The following is a 12,494-nucleotide window of genomic DNA, read 5'->3' as shown; positions in this document are numbered from 1 at the left end:
TCCGTCCGAGAACGTTTCTATTTTCAGTTATGCTCTTTTTTGGTTGTGAGATCTATTAAGAAACTTCTCCAGTGAGCATTCCGGTCATGAATCTAGGAGGAAAAGAAACAATTACATCTGATTTTTTCCTAACAATAACTTTAATAACTGAAGATTTAATCCAGTGCAAAATCAAACAGTATCGGTGGGTCAACTCTGTGATGCTGTGCTCAAGTGCAAAAGCTGAACTCTGAAACGCAAGAGCAAGTCTGTTTTGCCGACTCTGCACTGATTTTCCGGCTCCGCTGTCGCGGTACGCTTCCAAAAGAAGCTAGAATTTTAGCAAACATCAACTTAAAAACCTGTAATTGGAAAAAACCCCTTATGTCCCGTCTTAGCAGCCACTACAAGGACCCGAAGGTCTCCGAAAACAGCCGAGCTCAGCAATCCATTTTTCAGCACGTCGCAACGCTGGCAGCACATGAAATCACATTCATCTGCAACACGAAGACGTTCTAAACCATCACGTTACGGCCTCTGCGTAAGAGGCTTAAAAGACTGCAGAGACTGTAGTAACGGAAAACGTGGTACCGTTCCTCTTCTAAGAAAAGGATTCGGTCAGTAATAAGCATTTTAAATAACCGCTGCCCCAAGAGCAGGTTTTCCTTTTGAAGACAATACAACTATAGTTGGGAGACGACTGGTTTGACAGCCAGTAGCGGGAGCTGCTGCGCTGCGGGAGGAAAATTCTGCACACTTCAGAAACACGTTTTTAAAAGCTGCCTGTAGATGGCAGCGCAATCTCCCAACCCTAATATTCACCCTCCCGCAATTATATTATTTTATTTTTTTTTTTTTCAATAAAGATCAGAACTTAAGCACCAAGCTGAACCCTCATTAAGCCAAGGAACTTCTCTCAGTAGTTAAACGTCACCACCGCAGTTTGCCTGCCACAGGGACACCCGAGGGGCAGCGTACCGACACGTGTCTGCGCAAGGTGGACATGTCCGTGAAGGTTCTCTCGCAAGCTCTGCACTTGTACGGCTTTTCCCCGGTGTGAATGCGCTGGTGGCGCCGGAGAGCGCCCTGTTGGGTGAACGTTTTCCCGCACTGTTCGCAGAAATACGGACGGGTCTCTAAAAACAACAACAAAACCCAGGAAGCACGGAGTTAGGAGGCAGGTTCTTTTGGCCCCGATTTCAGCAGAGAAAAGGTGTAAAGAATTTTCATTGAAGAGACCAATGCTGACAGAGCGGCGTACGTAGGCGACACGTGCTCGGGGCCCTGGTTTACGTGATAACCGTTTCCTGGCTGCGAGGGAAAGCCTGAGAACAGCTCCCTGATCTTGCCTAGAGGAATAGCAGCAACTACAGCCGCTCTCTGCTCCGACGTCCCTCAGCAGCACAAAACAGGCCTCAGCCTTCTGGGCAAGCACCATCTGATACGATACAAGACGATATCGTGCCCCGTTTAACAAGCCAGGATCAGTATGAGCCCCGCTTCTCCCCATCGCCCAATTCAAGGAGCTTATAAAAGTGGTTCTGGAATAAAACGTCACCATCCAAACTGGAAAGTACTTCAGACCCAAGCTTCCAGTGCTGTTTGTTTTCCCAGCCCCGAGTATTTTTTCTTTCGTTACCTGCGTGGACGTTACTGTGCTGGGCTAGCGAGGCTCTCAGTCCAAACATCTTCCCACAAACCTCGCACTTGTAGGGCTTAGCACCCATGTGGCATCGTTTATGGCATTTTAAGTATTCGTTGGTGGCAAAGTGTTTTCCACACACATCGCATTTAAAAAGGCGCTCTCCTGAGTAAAGAGAGAAAAGACAGTCTGAATTCTTTCAGCAGAATTTTGTCCTTCAAAGTCGGTTTTCCAACGCCTTTCTATCCCTAGTAGTTCCTTCCCGGTTCTCGAAGCCTCTTCTGCGAGTTACCAAAAAAAAAAGCATGCACCTTCTTCAAATCTCCAACTAGCAACTTCTAGCAGTAAGAAGGGAGGTGACGGGAGGGAACCAGATGGGAGGAAGAGAAAGGAAGCACGGAGTTAGGAGGCAGGTTCTTTTGGCCCCGATTTCAGCAGAGAAAAGGTGTAAAGAATTTTCATTGAAGAGACCAATGCTGACAGAGCGGCGTACGTAGGCGACACGTGCTCGGGGCCCTGGTTTACGTGATAACCGTTTCCTGGCTGCGAGGGAAAGCCTGAGAACAGCTCCCTGATCTTGCCTAGAGGAATAGCAGCAACCACAGCCGCTCTCTGCTCCAACGTCCCTCAGCAGCACAAAACAGGCCTCAGCCTTCTGGGCAAGCACCATCTGATACGATACAAGACGATATCGTGCCCCGTTTAACAAGCCAGGATCAGTATGAGCCCCGCTTCTCCCCATCGCCCAATTCAAGGAGCTTATAAAAGTGGTTCTGGAATAAAACGTCACCATCCAAACTGGAAAGTACTTCAGACCCAAGCTTCCAGTGCTGTTTGTTTTCCCAGCCCCGAGTATTTTTTCTTTCGTTACCTGCGTGGACGTTACTGTGCTGGGCTAGCGAGGCTCTCAGTCCAAACATCTTCCCACAAACCTCGCACTTGTAGGGCTTAGCACCCATGTGGCATCGTTTATGGCATTTTAAGTATTCGTTGGTGGCAAAGTGTTTTCCACACACATCGCATTTAAAAAGGCGCTCTCCTGAGTAAAGAGAGAAAAGACAGTCTGAATTCTTTCAGCAGAATTTTGTCCTTCAAAGTCGGTTTTCCAACGCCTTTCTATCCCTAGTAGTTCCTTCCCGGTTCTCGAAGCCTCTTCTGCGAGTTACCAAAAAAAAAAAGCATGCACCTTCTTCAAATCTCCAACTAGCAACTTCTAGCAGTAAGAAGGGAGGCGACGGGAGGGAACCAGATAGGAGGAAGAGAAGTATTTACTGCCTACCTGTGTGGGTCCTTTTGTGGCCAGTGAGTTTGCCTTTATCAGCAAAGCAAGCCCCGCAGTCCTCACAAATGTACGGCTTTTCCCCTGTATGGGACCTAAATGAAGCGACACACAAATGCGTGTTAATAAATTAGCTCTTGTAGTGCATTCTTAAACTAATGTATTTGAAATTACATTCTACACCCTACAGGCAGCATACTTCATTTTTTAAATGAAGTGGAAAAAAGTACATTCTGCTCACTCAGGAAATAAGAGGGTTTACAAGTACAGGTGCTACACTAAAGCACTAAAATTCCCATTTAAGGTTTACCTTTTCCTCACTCTCAGGCCCTACAAAAATCCACCCTTCTTTCACAAGTTACAGCTCACAGTATCGGCATCGGAAGGGAGAAAGCAGGGAAGATGACAAGCTGCTGCTGTGCTAGAGACTGAAAGTGCATCCAGGTTGTCCCCAGCACAATGCCAGCAGCAGATCTCTTGGGGCATTGTGGGCCACGTTCTCGGCTTCTGCAATCCCTCAGCCTCACGTCCTCTGGCCTGCAAACTTTAACTGGCAGGATATTCCCATTTTTAAGACAAAAGGCACTAAGGAAAGTCAGGCAAGCAGTGTTTCTGAACACATGCCGGACACCTGATTTTAAACTAGCTCAAATCAGAGAAAGTCTGAGCCTAATGTTTGGTCTTAACGCTGTGCTGACTTCCCCTTGTTCCAACCCAAATAGTATGACGCGCAAAAACATGGATCATTTTGAGTTGTCAGGCAAAATGCTGCAAATACGAGACAGCCAGTTACCCAACACAAACCCCCACAAGTCACTGTTCTGTTGCAGTCACACCGCATCTTACACCCAGCGCTGAGATTGCCCTGACGTTTCAGATGTTTCGCCGGTCCTGAATCAGTATGCCTCACGAGTTTTTAAATCACTGTAAGAACACTTAGGAGACAGAAGAAAGCTACTGTCCCCGTTGTACGGGTCCACAGTCTCTAGCAACAGGATTTCTCTCACCTCGTTTAGCCCTCCGACAGTTAACGTCTTATAAGCTATCCGCTATGCTCCCTGTTTGGAGAAAGATGGGAAATTCCACGGGATGATTCACTCTCTCCTGGGAGCGGACATGTTTAACACAGCCGCCACCAGAGAGCAATTCATCCAGTCTAGCTCCAATGACTACAGAGGGAGCCCAGATGAGAAGTCCAGCTTTTGTACCACATACAAGAAATTAAACCCCACACTAAGCGACTTGCTGGGAGTGACAAAGAGCGAGCAGGGCTCAGCATCTGGGTCTCTGAGGTCCCTGACTAATTCTTCAGCCCATGCTACTTCTCATCAGTGAAGGCCGTCATCTTATTTTGAAGACTGTCCCGAACGACTGGCTTTTGCTTACAAGTTCGGATAGAGCATCTGTTTCAAAATGCTCGCTAAAACCGATGCAATGACCAGATGCAGACAAAACCTTTACGTAAAAGAATTAATCACAGATACTACAGAACAAATTACTTCCCAGTGTTCCTGCTGTAAGGACACTCAAGGAGAATGACTCGGAACTGGGAAGTCTGAAGGGGAAAAAGAAGCGCTGAAGTACGCTGGGCATGCAGGGAGCGGTAACGGGAGAAGCAGTACTGTAGGCTGACCTGGTATGGACCTTAAGTTGCGACGGCTGAGCAAATTTTGAATGACAAATGCCACATTCGTACGGTTTTTCTCCTGTATGCGTCCGCATATGAAACACTAGCGCTGTTCGGGAGCTGAGGATCTTCCCGCAGACAGAGCAGAGAGGGCGTTTGACCCTGCCTTCGTGCTTCCGCATGTAATGTGTCCTCACATCTCTCTTTCTTTTAAAAGTAGCATTGCAAAGGGTGCAGGCAAACTGCCTTTCTTCAGTGTGGACACATGCTCGGTGCTCCTTCCAGCTGTTGTAACTAGCGAACGACTTGCTGCAGACGTCACACTGATAGACTTTACCAGGCAAGCACTGATGGACGTCTCTGCAGTGATCCACATACTTTTTCCGGGAAACAAACTGCTCGTTACACTTATCGCACGTTATTACATAGGCAGATTTGTTATTCACCCCACTTTTATTTACCTTCTTTATTTTAAACTCTTCATCTGATTCACGTTCTTCACCATCCTTCTCATTAGAGTATTCATCATCCTCATCGTCCTCCTCCTCAGTACGGACCTCCTCATTACCTCTGCTGTCTTCAACCTCCGAATACCCCGCTTCGTAATCTACCTCCTCCTCTCCCTTCACACTCATTTCACCTTCATCTTCATTCCCTTCTTCACTCGTTTTTTCACTTCTTGCTTCAGCTTCCTTACTTTTCCGCTTCCGTTCTTCTTGCTCATTGCTACAGTCTGCTTCGGTAACAGACGAACCCCCGGGTTCTTCCTCACGACTGGTGGCCTCTTCGTGCCTCGCACACTTGCGTCGTTCAGCCTCCGACGTCCAACCCCACGTCTCTCTGTCAGAATTTTTGTCACAGCTTGTTGCGTTTGGTCTACGCGCGGGCGGAACTACCATCCAATAGACAGGCATAAGTTGCCTCTCTTGCCCAGACTCATGGATTTTTCTGTTAAAACAAACAAACAAACAAACAACAGAGCACAACTTCAGTAGGTTTAATTGTTTCAATTCAGGCATGTTTGCCTGAATCGAGTTGTTTCCTTTTAATTCTTCTTCACACCATTTAAGAAATTAACAGCATGTTTGGAGAGCCAAACGATGTGGAATTTTTGTGTAGAGTTGGACCAGTTAATTAAAGAAAATTAAAAGGTCTCAGTTCATCAAGGATGGAGCCTCTCAAGTACACATATTCATCATCTGACTAGTAACATAGGACGGACTGTACGTTCTCCTCCAAGACCATGCCGGACAGGGTAAGAAATTATGGACTTAAAACAAGGGAAGTACAGATTAAATGCCTGTATGGAAAAACAAAACAGACCCCCTTGTAAGCCATCAATTGCAGCGGTTAACTCCACTTACCGCTATGCAGTGCGTGGAACAAGCTATGTCACTGCACCCGCGACACATCTGGAACGTTTTTTCTGCTACTGGACTGAACTACAAACAAATTTTGACATTTTTTAAAAGGGAAGCTGAGATCCAGTAGAAAACCACGTATCTCCTGTACCACACAGGCAGGTTACGGAGACGTTTGACACGTACAGTGGCTTTTGCAGTTCTGGAAACTACTGTGCAATTTCAACATCTTGTTTTCAGTCAGGCAGCACTTAATAAGCCTATCTGGAAGCTCACGCTACCCAGCGAAACAGCATGCAGGATATCTGGCCCATGAAAACCACACTAAAAAGCATCACACTGCCCTGACGTTTATGAAATGGGCATTTTCTTGTGCATTTCAAACAGATGCCGATTCTTTTCAGGCTCCTATTTAAAAACCCAAATCTGAGGCTTCCAAAATCACCTAACAGATCTGGTTGCACAAGTCCTCTTTGATTCAACGGGACACGTTCACCTAAATTCCCAGTCTGGGAGACCTCAATCCAGTAATCCGGACTGAGAGCTTGATCAGGTCAACAGAAAAAAATCTGTGCCGATTTCAGCACGCTTCTGATCAGATCTAAGGAATCCTGGAACTAAAGCAGCGAGGACTTCAGGAACACTTTTATCCTGGTGGCCAGAGAGAAAAACACGTTTTCCTGCGCGCGCATGGACACACACACACACATACAGAGAATGCTGTACCTTACATGAGTATTGTAAGCAGACCTCTGAGCAAAGCTGGCGGGGCAGCGTTCGCATTTATAAGGTTTCTCCCCCGTGTGCGTTCGCATGTGGACTGTCAGGCCACACTTGGAACTGATAACCTTGTCGCAGTACGGGCAGGCCTGGGGATCCCGCTTCTTCTCATGCACCCTGCGGATATGGTCGTTTATGTCCTTCCGGCGCTTAAACCTCTTGTCGCAAAACATGCAGGAGAAGCCCCGCTCATCACTGTGAACGGTGAGGCGGTGCTGCCGGAGGTTCTGGTGAGTGGAGAAGAGCTGCTCACATGCGTTGCAGCTGTACTTGACAGCCAGATTAACGTCATGCTTGAGCTCCATGTGTGACCGGTACTGCTTGGTAACGCGGAATGATTCGTTGCACTTCTCGCACGCAATCTGTGGCAAGACTTTTGCCACATGCCGCGGTGATTTCCTACGTTCGGTTTTACTGGCAAGTTTGGAAATCAAACTGTTTTCATCTTCCCACTGCTCAGGCAGCGCGTTCCCAATTACTACGCAGGCTTCCTTTGACTCAGTCTGACTTAGGAAAGAATGACTGTTCTCGTTTTCCAGACTAACGATATCCATGCTGAGTCTGTTCCTGGTATCTGTCTTGTTACATTTCGGTAGCTTTGCTGTCCTGGATTTTGGTTCTGGAAAAGCGGTGTCCTCCTGCTCCAGGCTTGCCGGTTGGCCTTCAATGAGTTTGTAGCCAGCCAGCAACTTTTTATGTTTTTGCCTATCCCAAAGTTTCCTCTGCATGGGTATCGCCACAACTTGGGAAGAGTTACTCAGTGTGCGGTCCTCCTCTTGCTGGATGCGAGTCCACTGCGGCCCACCATTTTCACACAGCTGGCCTTTCAGATGGAGGCTCAAATCTAAACCCTTCCTGCCCTCTGCTTTCACTTCTTCACAAATGTCAAGCAAATCCTTGCATTCAAGTCTTTCGGCTATTTCTTTCATCCGTTGCAGTTTTTCCGCTTCAATCTCCACTTCTGCAGTGTAAACAAACTCCAGAAAGGAGGTGAACTCTTCCGTGTAAATGTCTTGCAGAGTCACCGTGCAATTCTTGGTGTCCAGCATCTCATCGTGCAGGAAAAGCCCCTTGAAATAGTTGCTGGAAGCTGCCAAGACAGCTTTGTGAACCAGAAACTCCTCCTGAATTCCTAGATGTTGCGTGTGAACCGTCACATCACAGAGGTGACCGAACTGGTACAGAGAATGCAGGGCCCTCAGGAGGTTAGGAGCAGCAACCTTGGATTTCATTAGAATTTTCTTTTTCTCCATCCTGCCAGAAAAACAGACAAATGTTTGAATGCTTGCTCTCCCTCTTCCATCAGCTATCTTTTCATTCATGTACGACATCAATCACTTAAGAAAAAGCTCAGTGGAGATACATGTCCTAATTCCTAATTTACAAGACGTGGTAAAGACCTCAAGGTTACTTCTATCAACGCAACCGTCATCAGCAAACACACTTGGTTTATTACAGTAACAGTTTAGATTTACACTCTAGGATGACCCTTCAGAGCAAATATTCTGTAGCACAGATAGTAACAGTAATGAATTACGAGTAACATGATTGGCCCACCTTAATAATAAAACGTTCTTCACGCAAGCACTTTTCAACAGCAGAGGTCACAACAATTTACAGTGGAAACAAGCATCTTTCCCCACCCCTCTTGTACCAAGGAGGAACTGAAGCATAGCAAGTCACTTCACTTCTGATTGTTTCCAGGCCGGTGTTGAAACACAGCCTGTGTCTGTGTTTTCACAGTCACACCAGGCTCCACTCACTGTGCCAGGCAGCCCCTCGTGCCAAAGCAGGGGGATAAATCTTTGGATCTGGTTCAGTTTTGTTTCTGGTGCCCCCCCCCCCAAAAAAAAACCAATCAGGCCTAGGGGTTAGTAATGATAGTTAGTAAGTTTCTACTGTATTTGGCCACTTAAATAATATACAGGAACAAACTACGTATCTAGAAATAGCTACAAATTTTTTGAGGAGGTAGTAGCGTTTTATTTGAAAAATCCTTCAAAACTGCTCCTTCTCAATCAACAAACGGAGGGATCAGAAGTTTTCTGACATTTTCAGAAAGAACAATTTGCGTTTCCCCGCCAGCTCTAGACAGACACCAGCTGTTACGACAGTAAATCCCATGCCTGAGAACTCTGTAGCTTTCCCGTCTCAACCCGCGTATGACACCTACGCTGCTTGGAACAAGAAGTCTCATTCATCCTTGCCCATAAAGCACCACAACGATGCTGTCAACCCTGCTGAGGCCTTTAGATGCTCCGATCTGTTCCTCTAAGCCGATATTCCCGATCCAGCATAGTTTTTAAACGTCTGTTATTTAGCACGTGCTTACAATGGCTTTGTAACCAAGGGAGGAACATTAGGCCAAAATAAACAGACGAATCAGCTTGCTATTGGTTAAAGGCTCTGTTTAAGCTTGGCTTGCTGTGCTTCGCTCTCACGGTAATAATGGTTGGCAGAAAATGACACCAAACTGTACTTTCGCTTCTCATCTAAATTACGTTTGACGTTATATTAAATACACTCCTGGCAGATACAAACTGTCCGATTAAGAAGACAAATGTGTCTTCAACACAAAGTGCTAGGAAGTCGAATATAATACATAGCCTAGAGTGAATAGGTTTCAATAGCAAGCTTAAGAGAGAGCTTTGAGAATACTCTTCCTATTACAAGCTACCGCAGCAAGGACCGCAGAGGATAATCATCTTCTAATCCGCAAGGCGTAAGTCATGCAATGCTTGTGACACCCCAAATAATGTTTTAAAAACTGCATTTAAAGGTTCAAACTGATTTTCCAACGACCCCATTAAGCACCACTGGAACGCGTACAGCTTCATTCGTAGGAAACGGACAAGATTTCTGCTAGATATAAAATGTCTGTAAATTTGAGTTATGCAGAACCTCAAATGTTTGTACCTAATTGAGGGTTTGATCCTGAGTACTCGACGAGCTCCTGCGAGAAGTCCCACCCCAATCAGTGGGACTGCTTGGGATCTCAGCCTTCTTGCCTAGCTGGTGCAGAACCTCCTCGCTCCCGCACTCCTCGCTGCTAGCAAGTTCACAGATGTTTACTCAGAGAGAAGAAAACAAAAATATCACTACAGGAAAAATACTTAGGAAAAGTAACTAGAAGAAAAAGACAAACAAAGCATGTGTTGAAACATTCCACAGAAGCTGGAAATTGAGGGGGGCGATGTGCAAAGTAGCACTGTCTAAATTCTGTCAGAAAAGGACTGCTCGCATCCAGACTCCTACAAACGTTCGGTAATTATCACAGTCTCTGCCTTATGAATTCTGGCCAGCAGGCATCTTTAAAACACTCCCAACACAACATCTGCCAACTATTCCCTACCAACAATCAGCAGCTACGTGGAGACATAACCCCAACAGCTCCTACGGCACGCTTGCAGGCTGCAGGAAGAAGCGCAGATCCGGAGGTTAATATCTATATTCAGTCCGTAAATTCACAAAAGCTTCCACTTAATCTGTCCCCTGGCTTGCCCTTCTTCGTGTTTTCCAACAGGATATATTCCTTCTTCATTTCTGTGCAGAACTGACCCCAGCGTTGCGAAGCTCACCGATCAGTAGCGCTTAAAGAAATCAATGAGCAGAGCATGTGCTAATTTCCTCCTTCTCCTTTTTAAGATCCCCATCTGCGATAAATTCACGATACGCGCTCCCATGTGAGCTCTACTAACACTAATATCTGATACTAAGCCAAATGGAGAGGTACGTTCCAACATCATCTCTTTAGTTCAGCTGCTTCTAGATTAAATCAGCCCAGAAATGGTTTACCGAAATGTCTTTCCAACGAAAAATGACACAAATTAATCAATCCTCACGGTTTTTTTTTTTCTTCAGAAAAAAAGAGACCGTTCTTTTTGTTACCATTTGGAAAGGAAATTGATCTTTAGTTTTCTGAAGTGGTGTTGAATATACTTTGGTTTCTTGTTTTACGGTTTCATGAGGTTGAGAGTAGAACACAATGTTTCAGGGGTATAAAACAGTATGTCAGATTCCCCACCCCAGCCCCCCCCAAAAAAAAAGTTGCGGGAATAGAAGATCTCCAAGTATTTTTCTTTCATTTTGGGGGTAAGGAAGCAGCTTCTTATCCCCGATGGATTAAGAAACCTATTTTCCCGTTACTCTTTACACTTCATTAACACTTAATGACAAGAAAAGATTGTTGAGGAATTCCCATCCACAGCAACGGGAATGAGGATGACAAACGTTGCAGTAAATCATCCAGTTATCGAATCAAAGAGAAGGGCATGTTTTGTTCTAACTGCTGGTTAACGTCAGCTTGAAATATCCACCAGTAATCGAATAGGAAAAATAACATCATTAATAGGTTTAATTCTAACCCTCCATTTATGAACACAAGGCACCCTGGTCTTCATAATCCTAACTTTCGCTCCCAACTGCATCCGTAAACCAAGGATTCCCAGAGCTGCACCCCACCCCTTCTGCTTTCCAGCGCTCTAGCCAGCCCAAACCTCCAAATGATCGACACGCCTCTCTCCTGCTCTACTTCAAACACGCCACCCTAACCCGGCAGAACAAGCTCCCGAGCGGCGACGCAGGATGGTCACGAAGGCGGAAAAAGCGCAACGCGGCAGGAGAGGCGTGCTCTGCCGCTCCGCAACCCCTCTGCTATTTTCTCACACCCTCAGGAACCCTCTCGGAGCTCCTCCGGGGAGGCGGCAGGGTTCGCGGCCCGCTGGGAGAAAGATACCGCTGATCACTGCGGGTCATCGTGCACCCGTTACCGCCTACGAACCCAGGAAGCCCAAGGGAGCTAGAGGCCAAAGGGTTAGAGGCCAACAGCCCTAATAAGCATCATTCTGCTGTACCCTGAAGCTACCTTCTGAAAGCAGCAAGTGGCCAGTCTCCGAGACACTGACTTCAACGGGAAGATTTAAATGAAAACAACGTTTTTTCCACATGTTGCATTTTACGGGTTTGTTTGTAACGTCTTTCAGCTTTTTGCCCAGTAATAAGGGAATAAATACTTCAAAGAACTCACATGTATGTAAAATTTACAGAAAACGTAATTAATCTAACAGAACCAGTGCAAAAGCCAAAACATATTTCAATTCAATTACAGTTCCTGATAAGACCACTGGAATAAGTACAACTGTTTTAAAAAATAAAGCCTAACACTGGCTTCCAATCTCCAAGAAGAGATTTATATTTGCTCTGTGCTATAACTTTTTTTTTTTTTAATGATGCAACAACATAGTCAATAGCAGCTCTCTAATTCAGGATAATTAACGCGGTAAATGAAGACGTTTGTAGGAAGGACAATAAATATTTCTAAAACGTTGTTGGTTCTTGGACTTTCACTGTTCACATCTACTTTGCAATTTCTGTGGGCCAGAGCCTTGACTGGTGTGATACGGTACAGCCCTTTTGAAGTGAAGACAGTGAAGGTACACCGATTATCTACACCCAAGTATCTAGGGGAGAAAAACCCAATAGGTCAAAAAAATTGAATTGCATACTTCTCAAAAATTCTGTTATTCACATAAATATGCCCTGCTTTTTGCAAAGTCTACGTAATCTTTGGTTGCTTGACTTTCCCCAAGCCTTTTTAATTAGATCTTAAGCTTCTCTTCAGAGAAGCGAGGAGGAAATTCTTCCTTATTTTCCCAAGAAGGGCTCCTTTGAACTCTCAAGAACACGTACACGTACAACAAAGGGCCCCGACAGTGATCAGAATGAGAACCCTTGAAATATTGACGGTGTTTGACCGCTTGGCAAAACAAGACCGACATGGGTAGATCACAACAGCAGTGCGACACCCCAGATCCTGACCACTAAAAC

General features: G+C 45.6%; 1 protein-coding gene across 1 annotated transcript; it reads right to left on the bottom strand.

Moving 5' to 3' along the window:
* Window positions 1-17: 17 nt before the first annotated feature.
* LOC103906514 (GDNF-inducible zinc finger protein 1) lies at window positions 18-9,695 on the bottom strand. Its single transcript, XM_009288431.1, has 7 exons — window positions 9,585-9,695; window positions 6,615-7,922; window positions 4,534-5,475; window positions 2,901-2,995; window positions 2,493-2,660; window positions 958-1,115; window positions 18-92 (listed from the first exon to the last, which is right to left on the bottom strand). The coding sequence occupies exons 2-7, from the start codon at window positions 7,919-7,921 to the stop codon at window positions 24-26; spliced, it is 2,739 nt and encodes a 912-aa protein (XP_009286706.1). The 5' UTR covers window position 7,922; window positions 9,585-9,695; the 3' UTR covers window positions 18-23.
* Between the last annotated feature and the right edge of the window lie 2,799 nt (window positions 9,696-12,494).

Source organism: Aptenodytes forsteri, unplaced genomic scaffold (genome assembly GCF_000699145.1).
Source record: "Aptenodytes forsteri isolate BGI_AS27 unplaced genomic scaffold, ASM69914v1 Scaffold185, whole genome shotgun sequence".
Taxonomy (NCBI): Eukaryota; Metazoa; Chordata; class Aves; order Sphenisciformes; family Spheniscidae; genus Aptenodytes; species Aptenodytes forsteri.
This window is presented reverse-complemented; position numbering and strand designations above follow the sequence as displayed.